The sequence below is a fragment of the Micromesistius poutassou genome, assembly GCF_964030765.1.
Source record: "Micromesistius poutassou genome assembly, chromosome: 22".
Classification (NCBI taxonomy): Eukaryota; Metazoa; Chordata; class Actinopteri; order Gadiformes; family Gadidae; genus Micromesistius; species Micromesistius poutassou.
In genome coordinates, this window is record NC_140292.1 from 5,077,120 (window position 1) to 5,094,150 (window position 17,031).

General features: G+C 41.9%; 1 protein-coding gene across 3 annotated transcripts in view; it reads left to right on the top strand.

Moving 5' to 3' along the window:
- Positions 1-5,436: 5,436 nt before the first annotated feature.
- Positions 5,437-17,031, top strand: part of slc12a2 (solute carrier family 12 member 2) — a 33,610-nt gene continuing 22,015 nt past the window's right edge. The window contains exons 1-3 of one of the 3 annotated variants that reach the window (XM_084486124.1): positions 5,437-5,447; positions 5,912-6,479; positions 16,657-16,776. In XM_084486124.1, coding sequence (XP_084342250.1) covers positions 5,916-6,479; positions 16,657-16,776 — 684 coding nt within the window. In that variant the 5' untranslated portion in view covers positions 5,437-5,447; positions 5,912-5,915. Of the gene's footprint in view, positions 6,480-16,656; positions 16,777-17,031 lie in introns of all 3 variants that reach the window. The other 2 variants (XM_084486125.1, XM_084486126.1) reach the window with 2 other exon arrangements.

The following is a 17,031-nucleotide window of genomic DNA, read 5'->3' on the forward strand; positions in this document are numbered from 1 at the left end:
ACAAGTTGATTGCATGGCACTGTGGTCAATTAAAACATGATATGGAGGATTACAAAACCAACCACAACCAAGACCTTTTCCCCAATAGGAGGAACAATTTCAACGATGGATATGTAACATTTAAAAACAAATGTACAAATCCTTGTACATTTCATCCTTTTATTAAAGGATGAATAAACTTACTTTTATCATTGTTTGAGATTATGTACTGTCCTTGAATGAGATGCCTCTCATTTGGGTGATTATAAATTATAACATTGAGTGGCTTACATACTGTATATATATATGAATAAAAAAAATAAAAAAAAATCTGTGAAACACATTAGGATCCTTCAGTTGGTCACTTGGTTTTCTGATTATCACCCTCACCAGCACAGTGATAAATAAACCAGTCACTTCAAAATCAACAAGTGTAGTTGTTACATACCTTCACAATGTGTTACTATGCATGGGGAGCCTCGAACTTCCAGGAGTGGGTCCTACTTACCCGTTATGTTTACGCTATAACACCTTGGCAGATGCTTAGCTGAGAAATCATTTTTTAATATATAAATATCTAAAAATCACAAATCTGGTCAAATGTGATTGAAGTTGGTGATGAAATTAACATTTATTTTCTCAGCTTCCAATAATATATCCACCACCCCCATTTCAACATACATCAAATAGAATAGCGTTAGTACAAAATATGTTTAAGTATACACATTAACTTTAATTAGCATTAGATATTATGTCAATTTCCCAATTCAGGCTATCTATTTTCTGGAGTGGCTTCAGTTCAATGAGCAAGTATAAATATTTCCACCTGCACTATATTTGTGATGGCAACCCACTTGCTTATTGTGTTAACAATCCATCTGTAAAAAGTGAGTGTAAACACATTGCTGTTGAAACACCTCCCAAAATAAAGGTTCACTTTCCTCCCAATATATCTACAGTCAAACATGTGCCATACTCTTCATCATTTATTTAAGGGTACTCAATCCTGAATTACATTTTAATCCAACCATAGCAGTTTTTAATCTAATTTAACCCATTTGCAACATACCGCGGCCCATCAAGTGTGTAAGACACACGACTCTGATGCTGCATTGGTTCTCTGTTTTGATAACACCTGATATAATGGGTCAAGTCAGAGTAAAGAGCACAACGCCCTGTTAAGAGAAAGGCCAGACCTATGGTCAAAACAAAACATGATGACACACACAATAACAGATCATACCACAGATACATTCATCTATGTGCTGTGAGCCTGTGGAGAAGTTACATCTAAGCACACCATTAAAGCTTTTTAACAAGAGCAGTTGTTACAATTAAAAATGTTTAATTGTATTTATTAATGTGATAATTTCCCAGTTTATTTATTAGTGTGTTCTTTTTTAGCTCTTAAATACATACAAATAAATACAAATGAACACCTTCCACCAGCCAATCAAGCAATTCCTTGCCGAGTGGATGGTTCCACTCTGGCTGGTAAAAGACTGAAAAAGTATGTAATAACTATATGCATTTGTGACAAAAACTGCTGTTTTCACCTCATCATTCTGGCTCTTACGGCACTGATTTGTATAAACTTTGTGCAGCACTTTGGATAAAAGCCTCTGCTAAACAAATAAACTAAATAGTACATTACATAGACAAACGAAAAACAATTGACGTCATAATCCTAGTCAGCAGAAAGTGTTGTGTCTAAACGTCAAAACATAATTAGACCAGTGTGACTTGCAGTGAATGCAGGGTATGTTCTCGTTCACAGAGCATACCCCTGAATGCAGTCCTCCCTTCACATTACACATGCATTTTAGAGCCAAGACACCATGAGAATGAAAAACAATTACTAACTACTTAGCATCAGTAAAGGCGTCGAAGTATAAACATAATGGGTAAGATAGGACCCTTTTGAAAATCGGCCCATAGATACTAACACTTGGTGGAGGTATGTGACGACTCCTAGACCTGTCTATTTGGAAGGGGCTGCAACAAAAATAACTCAGGAGGTCAAACCCTACCTCACATCTCCGCTTACTGTTAACGGAGGATAAGGTCATTTTCATATTTGGGAGTAGTAGGACTTTTACTTGCAAGGAATTTCACTGGAAACAAATTACATGTAACTTATTTTGCAACAACAACAAAAAAACTGGTTCAATGTCATATGTGTTTTTTTTCTTTGCCCTTTGTGTAGCCATACCATTGTTTCCTGAAGAAATACATCTGGAATACTACTTCACTCAATCCACTCATGGTCTGGAGACGTCTATGGAAACTTCCCGCCTCACAGAGGGGAACAAGCAGGTTCTTTGATGGAGTCCACAGGTATTTTGAGACTGAAAATGCTCTCAAATGGGAACGGTGGGGTAATGATTAGGGTCAAATCCGCCTAATGATAGTTTCATTAGCCCATGGTAAACAAGTTGACCTGTTCAGTCACTGTTTATTCACAACAGAGATTAGAGAGAAGAAACCGTATTTAACCTGAGTGCCTAGAAATGAGGTACCCCCCTTGTGTTCCTGACCCCAGTTTCCCATTAACTGAACATGCACTAATCCTCTTCCTCCAGATCCTCAGTAGATTACACTGTAAAGAATTGACATCTTAAACATTACAGTTATATCAGATAAAGAGCAGTAAGATTCTCTTTGATTGAAATCCACTCATCACCTTATTAATTCAACTGATATAAAACAGACATAATAAACTACCATGCTTATGAGATTAAATTGTTGGTTGATCATCCCTGGCTTGAGGTAGTTTACATGTGTGACAAAAACAGATTTGAGTAAAGTAAAAAAGTATAATCAAAGAAAACAAATGGCTACACCACATACATGATCACTTCTGCTCAGACAATAAAGCATACCTTTAACCACTGACAGCAATACCACGTATGTGGTTGTGGATTACATTCATGAAGCAGGCGATATTTTAACCTTGACTGTGGGATTCAGTAGTTAACCTTAACATATAAAGTAGGTCAGTTAAAGTCAAATGCAAAAAAAAAAGGCTCCTTTCTTCCTGTGGCCGTCTTGAAGCCCTCCCCGATTCTTCTTGTCGGGATGAGTTGGGCAAGGCATAGAGGGATTGGTTTTTCCCATCTGATTTCAGTCATGTGGGCAAGATAATGCTTATACGTCTTCTAAACCTCAGTCAATTTCTCCCATACTGACAGAGAACAGTGATTTCCAATGCTAAACCCAAAGTTATTGGTTATACTTTTTCTAAAGGTATTCTCTGCTCCGACAATACACCAGTTCTTTCTACTAATTGTATTCTATTTAAAGTATAAATACAGCCTTGCTTGATCATGACGGTTTAATAATTGTATGGATTTGCGAGGATATCCCAACATCGATGTACCAACAAATCCAACAAATAGAGTTTTAACTGATTATAATGCAGTGCGATGATTTTCGTGATGTCATGCATTTTTTCTTTTCTCTTTTTACCCAGCCCATTTCTTTGTTTTTCAGTTTCAGTTCTCCAGAATACAGGAGGTATGATCGTGTTACTGATGATCCGTGGCTCCAGAGAAATGGGCGTAATTGTGGGAAACGGGCGACTAGAGAAGAGTAGAGATCTCGACATGGCAAGGCCCAGACGACTGGTCTTTGTTCACCTCCCTACTCATGCCATCCCCCAAGGACACCTGTGTTGTGAAGACCACCTGTCATCACTCACAGGCCCCGGCGAAAGAGGCTTCCTTTTGAAATGACCTGAAAAACTATCCGTCTGTGTAATACACCTATTGCCCCGCTCGGATGTGAACTATAAGGCATGAGATCGTATTTTTAGGATGTCTCTTATTTGTAGAGTTACAGGTGTCCGAGACAATAGTATTCATTTGATTGAACTGTTGTTGTGCGTAGGGAGATTTAAGACTTTAATATAGTTAAAGAGAGCCAGGACTCAGCCCTCATCCCTTTCAAAACCAATAGTAATCTCGGATCAAGCATTCCTGCGGTTTTATATTATATTTTCTGAAGGGGAGACGGCACAGAGCCTGGGCCGGAAACCAGGAACCGCAAGGGGCGGAGTTACACCTTGTTTCCTGTCATATTCTACCGAAGAAAACTAGTTTGCGCTAGTGGATGAAGCTTTCAGAAGAAATGTGAATATGTGTATTTCTAAATCGGACAGTCCACACAGTGTTGATTTGAATCCTTTACAGACACTTTGTCTGCAAAGCTTTGACTACTACTGGCCGAGTTTGTGTTCGCCAATTGCGCACTTACAGATCCATGCCTCTAGCAACATGATTGGTCGAAACAAACATAAAACAAACTCAAGTCAAACCCAGATCCAACAACATCTGACTGTTTTCCACAAGCGTGATTGCCTCCTTCATGGCGGCATGGGTATGAGAAAGACGCAGAGCCGATGATTTAATGAGAGAAAGTATTGTTGTGCTTGGCCCTGGCTAACAGTAATGAGTGCCTGGCTGGAAGGAGCCAGCATTAACTGGATTAGAGGTTTCCAGGGCTAATGAGGAAGGCAAACACTGAAGGGTCATCTTAGTCACAGTTGGGTTAGCAAGCAGTTAGAGTCTGAAAAGGTCCTCCTCTCTCACCCTGGGAATTAAAGCAATACTATCCTTGGTGGTACTAGCTCAACAATTGGGGATGACGCATAGTTGGGAAATAGGAAGTAAATGCATTATGGATTTGATGGTACTGCGTGTCACGCAATACAAGGACAGGCTGCCTTTCTTGGGATGGGAGTTACAGTCATTAAAGTTTACTTAAAGAAAGAGGAAGCACACTAGAAAGGTGGCAGTAAAGAAAGAGTCACCAAGAGTCAAAACGTTGTAATTAGACCATATGGACCATAACCAATGAGCACCCTTTAGGTTATGCTGTATAACCAAACCCATAACTTGCTATATATTATATGAAACGACTAGATTTAACTAGCATCTAAAATGCCATAGGTATTTTAGAGTGAATGAGTGGTTTAACTTTATAGGCCAAGTAAAAATTCCATGAACATATGAGCATAGAAGCAATTTCAAAAGTATTATACCTATTATTAACTATTACTTTCTTCCAGTGAGAAAATACATAATCCATAACAAATAATAATACATACCAAAGATAGTTGATAGAATATGGCTATTAAATGGGCATGCCAGCCACTTAAAAATCCATTGACTTGCCCTGTTATTGTCAATTAAATTTAGCTTAAAATTAGCTTAACTTTAGGTTTCACTTTATCTTAATAAAAATAAATCGAAAAGTAAAGTCTGTGTCATGTAGTTGAAGACCAGAAGCGAGCTCTCGTTCTCGTTTCCTCCACCGCGGGTCCAAGACACACCCACATGTACAGGACGCGGCCACATCTCGCGAGCTCGCCCTCTCTCTCGCCAGATTGAGCCCACCCTTGAAGCGCTGCCAGTTGCGCTGTATATTAGTAGGAAGAGAGCGGGGTTCGTGGTCCAGGAGGAGTTGCGGTAAGGTTAACAGCAGCATCTTAGCCAGAACGGCAACGAGGAGGAAAGGAAGGCGAATTATACTTCGTTTAACATAGTTGTGGGACAGGTAACTAGTGAATATCGGATCGTGCTTCTCTCGATGAGTAGTGGTAGCCGGGGGGTGATCATTTATGTGGAGTCCTTGTCTATCGAGAGTACACGGCGAGGCAGCTAGCAAGCTATACCTCAATTTAGCCCTCTACATGTTCGCCTCGGCTCCCTTTTGTTGATAAAAACCGAACCGCCTCGTTGGTAAGAAGCGCTTAGCGCTGTTCACTGCGCATTTTTTTTTTTTACATTTCCTAATTTCTTTTTTGAACGCTTGTTCGAGGCAGGTATTTTCTGGGGAGGGAGGTTGAAACTAGGCTAGGAGTTGGGAGCTGTGCGGTGTTATAGCTCACACACGCGTGTACCCGCTTGTTCACTCTTGTGTTCATCATCAGCACCATGTCTTCATCACCTACACCACCCGCCCAGGAAGGCAACGCCGCATCCGAGAGCGATGGGCTGGCCGTGGACCCGGGTCTGAAGCCCGCCGGTCCCACACCGAGCCAGAGCCGGTTCCAAGTAGACCTTGTTACTGAGGCGGCCGGCGCTGCCGCCGCACATGATAAATCGCCAAACTCTGATGCCTCTACCATCCCAACTAATGACAAAGCCACGCCCGTTGCCGATGGAGCCGACGGGGCCGGTGGGGAGGAAGGCAAGGGCCGTTTTCGAGTGGTAAACTTTGCGGATCCGAGCGAAGCCGGTAGCCCCCTGGACGCCGGTCCGGCCGAGGGTCTGCAGAACGGGGACACTGTGATGAGCGAGACCAGCCTGCATTCGTCGACAGGAGGGCAGCATCACTACCACTATGACACCCACACCAACACCTATTACCTGAGAACTTTTGGCCACAATACCATCGACGCGGTTCCCAACATCGACTTCTACCGCCAGACCGCCGCGCCGCTGGGGGAGAAGCTGATCCGACCCACGCTGTCAGAGCTGCACGACGAGCTCGACAAGGTGAGATGCTACGCTGAAGTGCAACAACAGACTGTGGCCTGGGGGTTGTTTCCTCACTCTCGGTGGCAGGGTATCGGCCAGCAGGCTTATCTTCACTATTTAAAAAAAAAATCGAGCCCTTTGTTAGAGCATGACTTGTGTGGTGTTTTTATAGTGCTTACACATGAATGCACATTGCTATTTGATTCATAGATAATGGAGTAGCTGAACATTAAACGTGTGTTTTGGTAACGTGTGTACCGGCAACATGCCACATACCATATGTTAAACACTATGATAAACACTATTGTTGCAGCACAATGGAATATGCGGCTATAACGTTATATATGAAAACAAAAAAAATGTAATCGTGTTTATAGCGCACGGTGTACACTAGTCGGCAGGCAGCCATGTGACATCCAACAAGCGCACACGGAATGAGAACGAGCAGGAAAAAAAGGTTTTCTCTCTCGCGCGTGATAGCAGCTGCACCAAAGTCACACGCGCACTAATGCGCATGCACAGGCGAACACCTTTCTGGTCTCTGATTTCTCTCACGATTCCGCCTTGTGAAATATCCTGCATTATTTGCCCAAGATGTCGACTCTTGTAAAATTGTTGCTGTTCCGCATAGCCCATCAGTCACAGTGAACCTTGATTAAGTTACATCACGTCCCGTTTACACATCACGTATTAAGGAGGTTATGTGGTGTATGCGAGATGGGTCATCCGCTGTTGTAGGACGAATTCATGATTCCTCACTTAAAGTGGCTTTGCCTAGTCTTTACTGGACATTCTGGAAAACGAAGTATATCACCTGTCCTTGTTGATTGCATCCAATCGAGGTTTCCCTGTTAGGCAATGGTATGGCAGGCTAATCGGTACAATCTGTGTAAATTCATGCATCGTGTCCTCAGACAATCGGAGCTAACTAAAATCCATTATGTTGACAAATCAATGCTAAAGAAATTAACGTTATCTAATGATCTCGAAATGCCACGCCAAGTGTGAAAATCAAGCCGAAAAATCAATGTTTTGGATATTTTGAAGTTTTGCCAAAATCTTTCTTTGGTTTTTATTTTTTTTCAGTGTTTCAGGTCCGGACTTTTAAAAGCATCCCAAATGTCCCCAGAAAATGGAATGAGTTGGACTGAGGTCACCTTGTTCATAAGGAATAAGAAACAATAAACCATTTCATTAGTTAAACAAAAACAAACCAATCTCATTATTAACTAAATATAAGTAGATTATCTTTTAATAGTAAGTATAAGTTTCAGTCAAAATAAGCCACAAATGGTTTATTCAAAATAACATGGTGGATTGAGGAAGCATAGAAAGTTACCTAGAATCTTCATAGAAATGCAAGTCCTCAAGTTCATTATCATCAGAAGAAATGTTTCTAATTAAAGGCCATTGCCAATTGGGTCATGTAGCCAAATGAAGTTAAGTATTGGTTTGAGCTATCTGACTTGTGTGTTAATCCTCAGGCACCCATTTGAACTTGGCTTGTGATTACATGCATCAGTGACCAATACAATGTTCGACTCTGCCCAAGCTCATCCACAGCTTGCTGACTAACCATACACAAGAGGACTGCATGGCAAAATGTCTTTTGATTTAGCTCTCAGCCTGACATAACATGAGGAAGTTGATATTAACTGGCATAAACCTGTTGAAAGTTTACCTTTTTAAACCTTTTACACTGTCTTGATCGATTGTGTGCATTTTGCTATTGCTGCAGTTTTTGTTAATGCTGGCCCAGAAGGGGGCTACACACTCATACATTTACCCTGTGCCAAATAAGGGGTAACAAAACAATAGCATTTTCTGGTGCTTTTCTTTCCATTGCACAAGGCAGCACAGTAGGTAGGTACCAAGCATTTCTGTCCTTTTTCCATGGCGCGATGGAAGGCAAGGCCTTGGATTTGGTTATGGAATATTAGATGTCTGACTTGGACCTTGCAGGTCTAACAACAAGGTCAACACAGTGATTGCCTTGTGAATCAAGCACTTCAGCTTGTTATAAGTAGCTGACAACGTTATGGAAAGTAACTGTTTGTAACAAAGTCGCTCAGAAATGGAGAGTTTGGTTGATGCAGGGAGGTGAACGGTGGAAACGTGAGTGAGAGTTGGGGAGAAGAGTGACGATAAGTGTGTGTTGTGTTGGCCCACAGAAAGCATAGCTTGGTGTCATCTAAAAGATTTGGTTGAAGAAGGGTTGAGATTATAATGACAATAGGGACATTTCCTGCACCAACCCAACATTTCCTGCAACATCCCACACTCTTCTCGATTAGTGGGATTTTGGCTTGGCTGTGATATTTTTGATCTTCATAATTTGCATGGTCTTGTGCGGTCATTACTCGCTATACCATTATCGCTTTCAAGCATAGTTTTATATAAAAATAGTCATGTTCTGGCATCTTGTTATTGAGAATCCTGCAATGCTGATTCAGATTATTATAGATATTGTTGCACTATTGCTGGCTTTGTTCAAGATAACCTCGGCAGAGTTCATAATGTACAGCAGCGCTGAAGGGCAATCTCCCTCTCCTCAGTCCCTTAATTACTTTCAAACGCGGAACATTCTGGCCACATATCCCGGCATCAATTTGCGCCTGTTGAAAGCATGTTCTAATACTTCTTTAAAAAGAAGGATGCTATTGTGCACTGCATCTAGGACATACTGCAGCTTGACATTGAAAGTGTAACAGGACTACGAGCCCATTTTCATCACCAATAAATTACTGCGGCGGGCTGAAGGATTATCAAACGAGCAACACGATCCCTTCACTGTTAAAGGAAGCTTAATTCCACAGAAGTGGTGCGGTACCAAGTTCCTGTAGTTAGTGTTATAGACGCAGTCGGTCCAGGGAGATGTGAAGGTCATGCTGACCCAGGTCTTTCCACGGCTGCGTGCAAGCCCTTTTAAAAGTCACGGTGGGTTACGAGTGATAACGATCGAAATGATGGAACGGAAATTCCACTGCGCCCGGTTGATAGTAACCAATGCCCCCCCCCCCCTTCTGAATAGCAATCAATGAGACACCTAGTATACAGCTGAAATAAAGTATCGACCAGGCAGCCGTTGCCAGTTTATCAACTACGGAGACGGAAGACTGTGGTCCCAAAATACCAACACCAGTGGTGCTTGTGTTGGTGACCCAATCTGACCAGTGAGTGGCTCTCAATGGAAGGGGACCACCAGGCAGCCATGTGCTGCTGTTGTCACAGTGTGTGCAAGCCGCGGCAGCGGCAGAAGCAATGTGCTGCAGGGCAATATTGACTAGCCAGAAGGGAAACACTGACAGGGCAGATCTGTTCAGTGATAGGCGGTGAACTAGAAACGGATGCTTTAATATTGATGAAGCCCCCCCACATTGCTGCAATGTGGTTCTCAGAATACCGTACTTATAGTTCATGTTATGGTTGCAGTCATTGGGGCCTGTTACCATACCCTTCTGAGATTCTTGTATACTTGCTAGGCAGTTGAATTCCTTTTATCAAGTCATCGCAAGATGAATGCTTTGTTGGACTGCAATCTCTGGCCTCTATTATTCTTGGGAATCGGAAGTCGTCAGCAGTGGTAATGCACACATTTTTATTGGATGTCTCTTTTCAGAATACTCTTTTTTACCATAATCACATTTGAACCCTATTGGTTTTTCATCATTAATCTGTCATAAAAGCCAGTGAGGATGTCCTCAACCATGGACCATGATAGTGGCATAGACAATTTATGGAGGGTTGAGAGGTGACATTTTAAACAATCACTCATATTGAAGGTTTAAAGTAGTAGTGAGTGCAGACCAAATGCGAATAATATTGATCACGCCATTGGGTCATCGTATCTAAGTAGTGGGCTGCTGTCACAAATCAAACACTGAAGAATCAATGTGCATCCATCCAAAATCCCTCCTTCCTCCAGTCACGCTCTCATATCCTGTTTCACTATGGTATGTATAATATCAGGGCAGAATGTTGTTTCTGTTTTCAAAGCTGTCTCCAGAGTCTTGTTTTTCTTTTGTTTGGAGCTGATGTTCTTAGTTTTTCTAGGTACAAACGGACCCACTCATTTGTGTGATTAGGTCTGAACAGAAGGTTTATTTGGTAATGTCAACTCTCTCTTTTTTTTTTTTTACTGTACGCACGCATGCACACGCAAGCGCACATGTACACGTACGTGCACATGCACATGTACACGTACGTGTTAATATAATCAGTGGTATCTCTTTGCTTGCCGATGTGTCAAACTTGCCTTTCTGTCTGTGGTATTTCTAAACCGATATGGTTTAGTAACCGGATGCTCAATTACAAAATGCCCCCTTCTGGTTGTGTCACAGGAGCATCCAAATGGCTTAATATCGCTGTACGGTTCTCACCATAATGGACCATGTTGACAAAGTCCTCCAGATGTCCACGTCTGAGAGAGGGTTATGCTTCTTGGATGAACAGTATAATGCCAGAGTGTGGTGACTTCAATGCACAACATCGCTCATGGCAACGCTGGTACATAACCGCAGAACCCAATGGGTCGCAGCCCAAACTAATTAAAACATGTTCTCTCTAGAGCCATTTGTCTGTTCTGGGCCACTGTAGAAACCATGGGGGTGCTCCGCGGAACGGGACCCACTCACCATGTAGACATGCTCGTTCAAATGAAAACACAACCATTGCTGTTTTCATAGGGTACACAGATGATACCATATTTAGGAGCATTATATTCCATTTCCTGTGACTATAATGCAACACAATGAAAAATAAACAACAAACGCCTTGTTTTTAACTGCTCAAATGGGGGGGCAATAAAGACCCATTGCTCACTTTACTCAACCCATTGAGTCCAAACCAAATACAACTCCCATGTCTGGGAAATGCCCAAGGGTATCACTGTCTCACTCGCTCCTAACGATGTATCAGCTGCAACGCGCAGCCTGATCTTTGAGTTCCCTGTTACTGGAACATTTCTAAGGTAACGCTGGGCTCCCTGTCTACGTTGTGCGCAGAGGGAGATCATGTAGCAGAGCCACTCCCAAACGGTTGCATCAACACTGACTGTGTGTTTGCTCATTTTCCTGGTAAAAGTTGTTTACCACTGGCCATGGCAATAAGTACCTATTAAGTGTTCTCGTGTTTCTTAAATCGCAAAAGTCTGTGCCAGATAATATAACAGAACTTTATTTATTTGTAATAGACTCCCTTTTCAGCGCATGTCACGTGTGCTGTCGCTCCCGTGAGGACCACTTCACTCATAATAACAGGCTTCTTTTGTAACAAGCTCAGTGTGACGCTGGGATTATTAACCTGATCGAAAGCTCCATGTTTTGAATCAGGCCTCTATTCACAGCCCTGTGTGGCCGTCTACAGTCACGACGATGAACTGTTCTCCTCTCAACGTATAATCTAATACAGAGATCAATGTTTTTTCAATTCACACATACTCTGCCTCCATGTCACTCTCGGCTCCAGCGGGAGCCGAGAGTGAGACGCAGTGTTGCAGTCAGAGCGACTGGTCGTGCTGCCATTTTGCTACTTCCTCTGCTTTTATAGAGTGGATGCTGTGCAGCCAACTTGCACAATGGTGCCTCTGTTTAGGTGACCTAAGCTAAGCCTCTTTTTCATGTGCTTTGGTTAAAACACACCACCTCTCTTTTCTTATCCACCCATGTTTGTATACAGAAACAGGCAATGAGGAAATCCCAAGATTACTTGTGAACCCTCTAGCTAGAAAATTGCTGCAATCACAGTATAAAGGGTGCTTAGTAGGAGTGAATCCTATTATTCCCTTATCATGCTTGGATGTTGTCTTAATCACTGCTGCTGTCCAACTGTAGCTTTAATGTATACACAAACCATTCAGGCCACACTGTTTGAAGTGTCTGTACAAGAGTGTGTGTTACATTAGCCTTATTTCCATGTTTTAGTTTCCTGTTTCAGCCTCAGTTTAATCCCTCTTCTAGAAGTAGTGTGTGGGGCCTACTAGCAATGGGTCATAAATCGGGTGGTTTCATGGATTAAGGGACAATTATTTTAGATTATCTTTGCTTTAGTTATGACTGAGAGCAGACCATTTTATACTTTTTTTTTTTAGAAGTTTGTATTTTGCAATGAAGTATAAATCAAGAAACCATTTCTACCAATAATATTTTACAAATTTTAAGTTATTACGATTGCTATATATCCTATTACAGTTATTAAACTAACTTAATAAAGTAGGATCTGTTGTCACCAGTAGGCACATTTTGTTGTCAAAATACCAAGTGTATATACCAAACATTCGAATAGTCTTTCTGTAGCGACTCCACTCGTTCTTCACTTCCTAAAGGGACAAACAAGTGAATTCTCCGCCAGTGAATCAGCTAGGCACCGAGGATGTGGAGATGCCCACACCAGAAGTGTTGGAGACCCCCCCCCCCCCCCCCCCATTGTATTAATCCCTATTCTAAATCGTTAAATTAGTTTTGATGCTGTGAACATAGTTTCCCCCTCAGAGCTCCCTGTTAAAGCGCACGTTCCACTCACCACTCAGTGTTTCTCCAGCCCTTTGCCACCTCCCACTGGCACATCTCTGGCACCTACAGTCTCATTTCCTCTGTATGGACTAATGGGGATGTTTCTCAATTATTCATACAATGTACCTTTTGTGTATAATCCATCCTATGCCTTCCATTGTCTGCGGCTGAAAACCCAGTTCCCGGGTCATGCTGTCAATAGTTTGTTTATATAGCCATAAGTGCATGTAACAATAGGCAATGCACATATACTGACCGTACACTGCGGCACATTTATAAAAGCCAGAACATGGTGCTGTTACACTTGACCTATATGGTTGGGATGTGACAGACTCAACATTAATTTGGAAAAGTGGAGGAATATAAAGAGTTTTGAATGCTGAGCGTTTGCTGACTAGAGGACTTCCAACACACTTTAATAACCTGCTATAGTTACTCTTTTACAAAACGTTGTTAAATATATATTTTTTTACAGCATTCAGAGCTTGCTGGGGCTTGGGAGGGAGGAATTGGACAAGGGCAGATATCCACCCTGTAGGGGCCAGGGAGAGATGATGGGGACGTGCTTTAACCGAGGGCTAAAGCTGTATATATTATAGGCTGCTATAGGCTAGTATATCACCGTAGGTAAAGCGTTCCCATAGCAGCCGAGGCATGTGACGAATGTCATCAGACACTTTCTGTGGGATGCAGCTGGGTCTCGGTGGCACATTCCCGGACTTGTGTAAAGTCTTTCCGAAAAGCGCCAAAAGAATGCCTTTTCAAATTGGCCTCCTGTAAAGCCGCTACCAGACACGATTTGTTTCACGATGCCCTCGCAAATATTAATATCAGTTGGAATGTCAGAACAGTGGAATGTATTTTCTCTACTGTGGAAAAAACAATATTGACCTTCATGTCATGATCCTATTTCCTGCTGTCTGAGGGGTAGACTCGAGCATGCACAATATTGGATGACAGATGGCCCATCTGCTTTGAGGAATGTTTCATGGTCTCGGACCTCTTGGGGGCTCGGCCCTTGTTCCAGAAATCAAATTTGTAACATTTTGTAACCCTGAGGAGCACATCAAGCCTGATGCCAAGTGTGTCTGTTTGTAAATGAATCTATGCATATATGTGTGTTATGCATGCATATATACACATGTATATACCCACACCCGGCCTTATAAGAAAGTGCTGGGCATTGAAAGTTTGAAACATCTAGCCTAAATCGAAAGGATAGTGCCGTAAATCTCATACACCTGAAATGTAAAGATGGCCCATAACATGTTGTCTGAGTCTTTTAGGGGGTTCTTGACTTCCGTTGAATGCCTGACATAATTAGCTTGAATCTGGGTTGAGAAGGGTGTTGATGAAATGATAAACATAAGGCCAGTAATTGAGGCAGAGTGTTATAAAAACAATTCTAAAACTATTTCTTAGGTCTACTGCTGCTGGTGTTCTTGATTATGTCAAATAACTTTTAAGATTGGAAAAAACGAATGCTGAGAAGTCATTCTAACATGTGGCTGAGGAACTCACCAACAAGTTCTTTCGTTTCTTCTTTGGTCAGGCCTTTCTGATAAGGATTCATGAAAGTCCTGGTGACTCAGGAAGTACACTTCATTAATTTCATATGTATTTAGGAGCATACAATCCTGTTTCCTAGAAGGTTTGGTGTTTAGAATTCATCATGCTCATGACTCATGGATGACATCATCGATTTGGCCTCTCGGGAGGGACTGTAATAAAACTTGAGACTAGTTTGAAGTCTGGTTTCTCGTCGTTCAAGTTTTTTGCAATCTATGATTCATATTTTATAATGGGCTGTACATCAGTAAATACGCTAGCCTCAAGCAGTTGGGCAATGTTTTGATCTCACCTCCTAGATTTATAACCTAGAATAAAATGACGGCATATACTGTATCATTAGCTCTCATTAGTTATTTAATCCTCTTGTCCGTTTATCCGTTGCATGTTTTTTGTAGTTTACGACGTGGCTTTCCCCTCACAGAGACCTTTGTAACCGACCCACGCTCTGGGTCCTAAATGAATGGGTAGACTGTCACTTTTTCAATGATTTTAAAATGTAGGTGCAGGTGGGTCACATTTTGGACTGGCGAAAGCCCTTGACCAGGGAGCACTGGCTCAAAAACTGGATTCGGTCCAATCAATCTGGCTTCCTCCCCGGGTCGGCCCACTGATCCTATGAGTCACATTCAGAGGACAAATCTCCCCCAAGTGTAACATAACTCTGTTGTCTTGCCAAGAGGCCTTCCTGGCGAGGCATCTGTTGGATAAATGCGTGCTTGGGTATTGGAAGTTTGCTAAAATTTGTAGGTGCTAGTGTTTCTTTGTTTTGGCGGCATGGAAATATTAAACTCCAAAGGTAAAATATTGTCAATAACTAATAGTTCAATACTGAGTGCTAGGTTTGACCTATTTTTTTAAGTGCATTTTCAGTTCAATAACATTTTATTGCAGATGACTGACATGCCTATTTCCTATAAGTCACACTTTTCTAAGTGGACTCCGATTCGATAGTTCAATCGATTAAAAACCAAAAAAATTAAAACATTGAAAATACTCATGTTAAAAAATAACGGACAGATATTAAATAAATATTAATTTTACATTTTTAAGTAAGGAAGATCGAATATCGGGTAATATTCTACAGTACAAAGTTGAATTCCATGTTTGAGGACAATGTGACCTTGGATACTGCTGTCTTTTTCTCTTTATATTTCCTATATGCCTAGCCCTCATTTTCAGTATATATTTGTAGCTGCTGGCGCTTGGCTCTTCCAGCAATCCCTGATGTCAATACTGCAGAGTAGGCAGAAGTGCCTCTCGGTATGCAGGTCCTTTTTTATTTTTTCTCATCGCATTTCCATACGGTCTAAAGAAAAGTGTCCTTAAATAGCATCCGTCCGATTTTTTTAAAGGACATTTTCTGTTGTCTGAATACAGTTAAAGCAGAGGAGTCGTTGATTATTCCAGATCCTTTTTCTAAATGTCCTTTTGTTCAGTGTTGACGTAGAGACCCACGAAATAAAGGGGACACTTAAAAGAAGCTGGGGCCCAGCTGGAATCTCCTTCCTGTGGTAGAAGGTGTTGTGGTGTGTGCCAGACGGTTACGGCCCACAAAACGGGAGAACAATGTGCAGTGCACACCAAGAACTCCCTGCCGCAAGGACATCGACGTCACATTGTCTGTGCACGGGGAGGGGAGCTTCCTGTGTTTAACCTTCAGTAGTAACACAAGGAAGGATGCTCTCTATTTATGGCTCCATCACCTTTTTCTTTTTTTTCTCCCTGCTTTTCTTTTTTCTCAAGCTGCTGTTGCCTAATCACATGATATTTTTCTGTTAAGCTGTTTTATGGACATTTAGAAGAAATTAACGTTGCTTAAGTTTTTTTTCTAATCTTTTAATCTTCTATATCACACTGTAAATCCCCTCATAATATTCTATCGTCCTGTACTTGCTGCTGTGTGGTACCCGAATTCTCCATCTGGCATCCATAAAGTCTTATCTAATTCTAGAAAGTTCTTTCCCAAATCTTTAACGTGTCCTGACTGATGACTGATAAAACCTTTCGTCAGAACTCCTCAGAAACAAACAGTCCCGCCGGTATTAAAGTCATGTTTGTCAGCTGCTGTGTGCTTTCCCCTTTGTCTAGACCTCAACACGTGCATCTGTTTTCAGGAACCCTTTGATGATGGCTTCGCCAACGGCGAGGAGCTCAGCCCGGCCGAGGAGGCGGCCGCCAAAGAAGCGGCCGAGTCTAAGGGCGTGGTCAAATTCGGTTGGATTAAGGGCGTGCTGGTGAGTTTCTCACTGTTATTAATTTCCTGTTATAATGCAGGATGCATGTGTTTTTTTTTTTTTTTTTTTCTTCATCCTTCGAACGTCAGAGCTCTTATTTGATTTTCCAGACTGATTGTTCTCTGACCCATCTGTTGTTGCGGGGGTTTACAGTATGGCGGGGTGTGGTGATGTCCCACTGCCGATGCTAGGCTATAGGGAGCGTGACCTCGCGTCACAATGACCGACCGCCAAATTGGGAGTGTGGGAGCATTG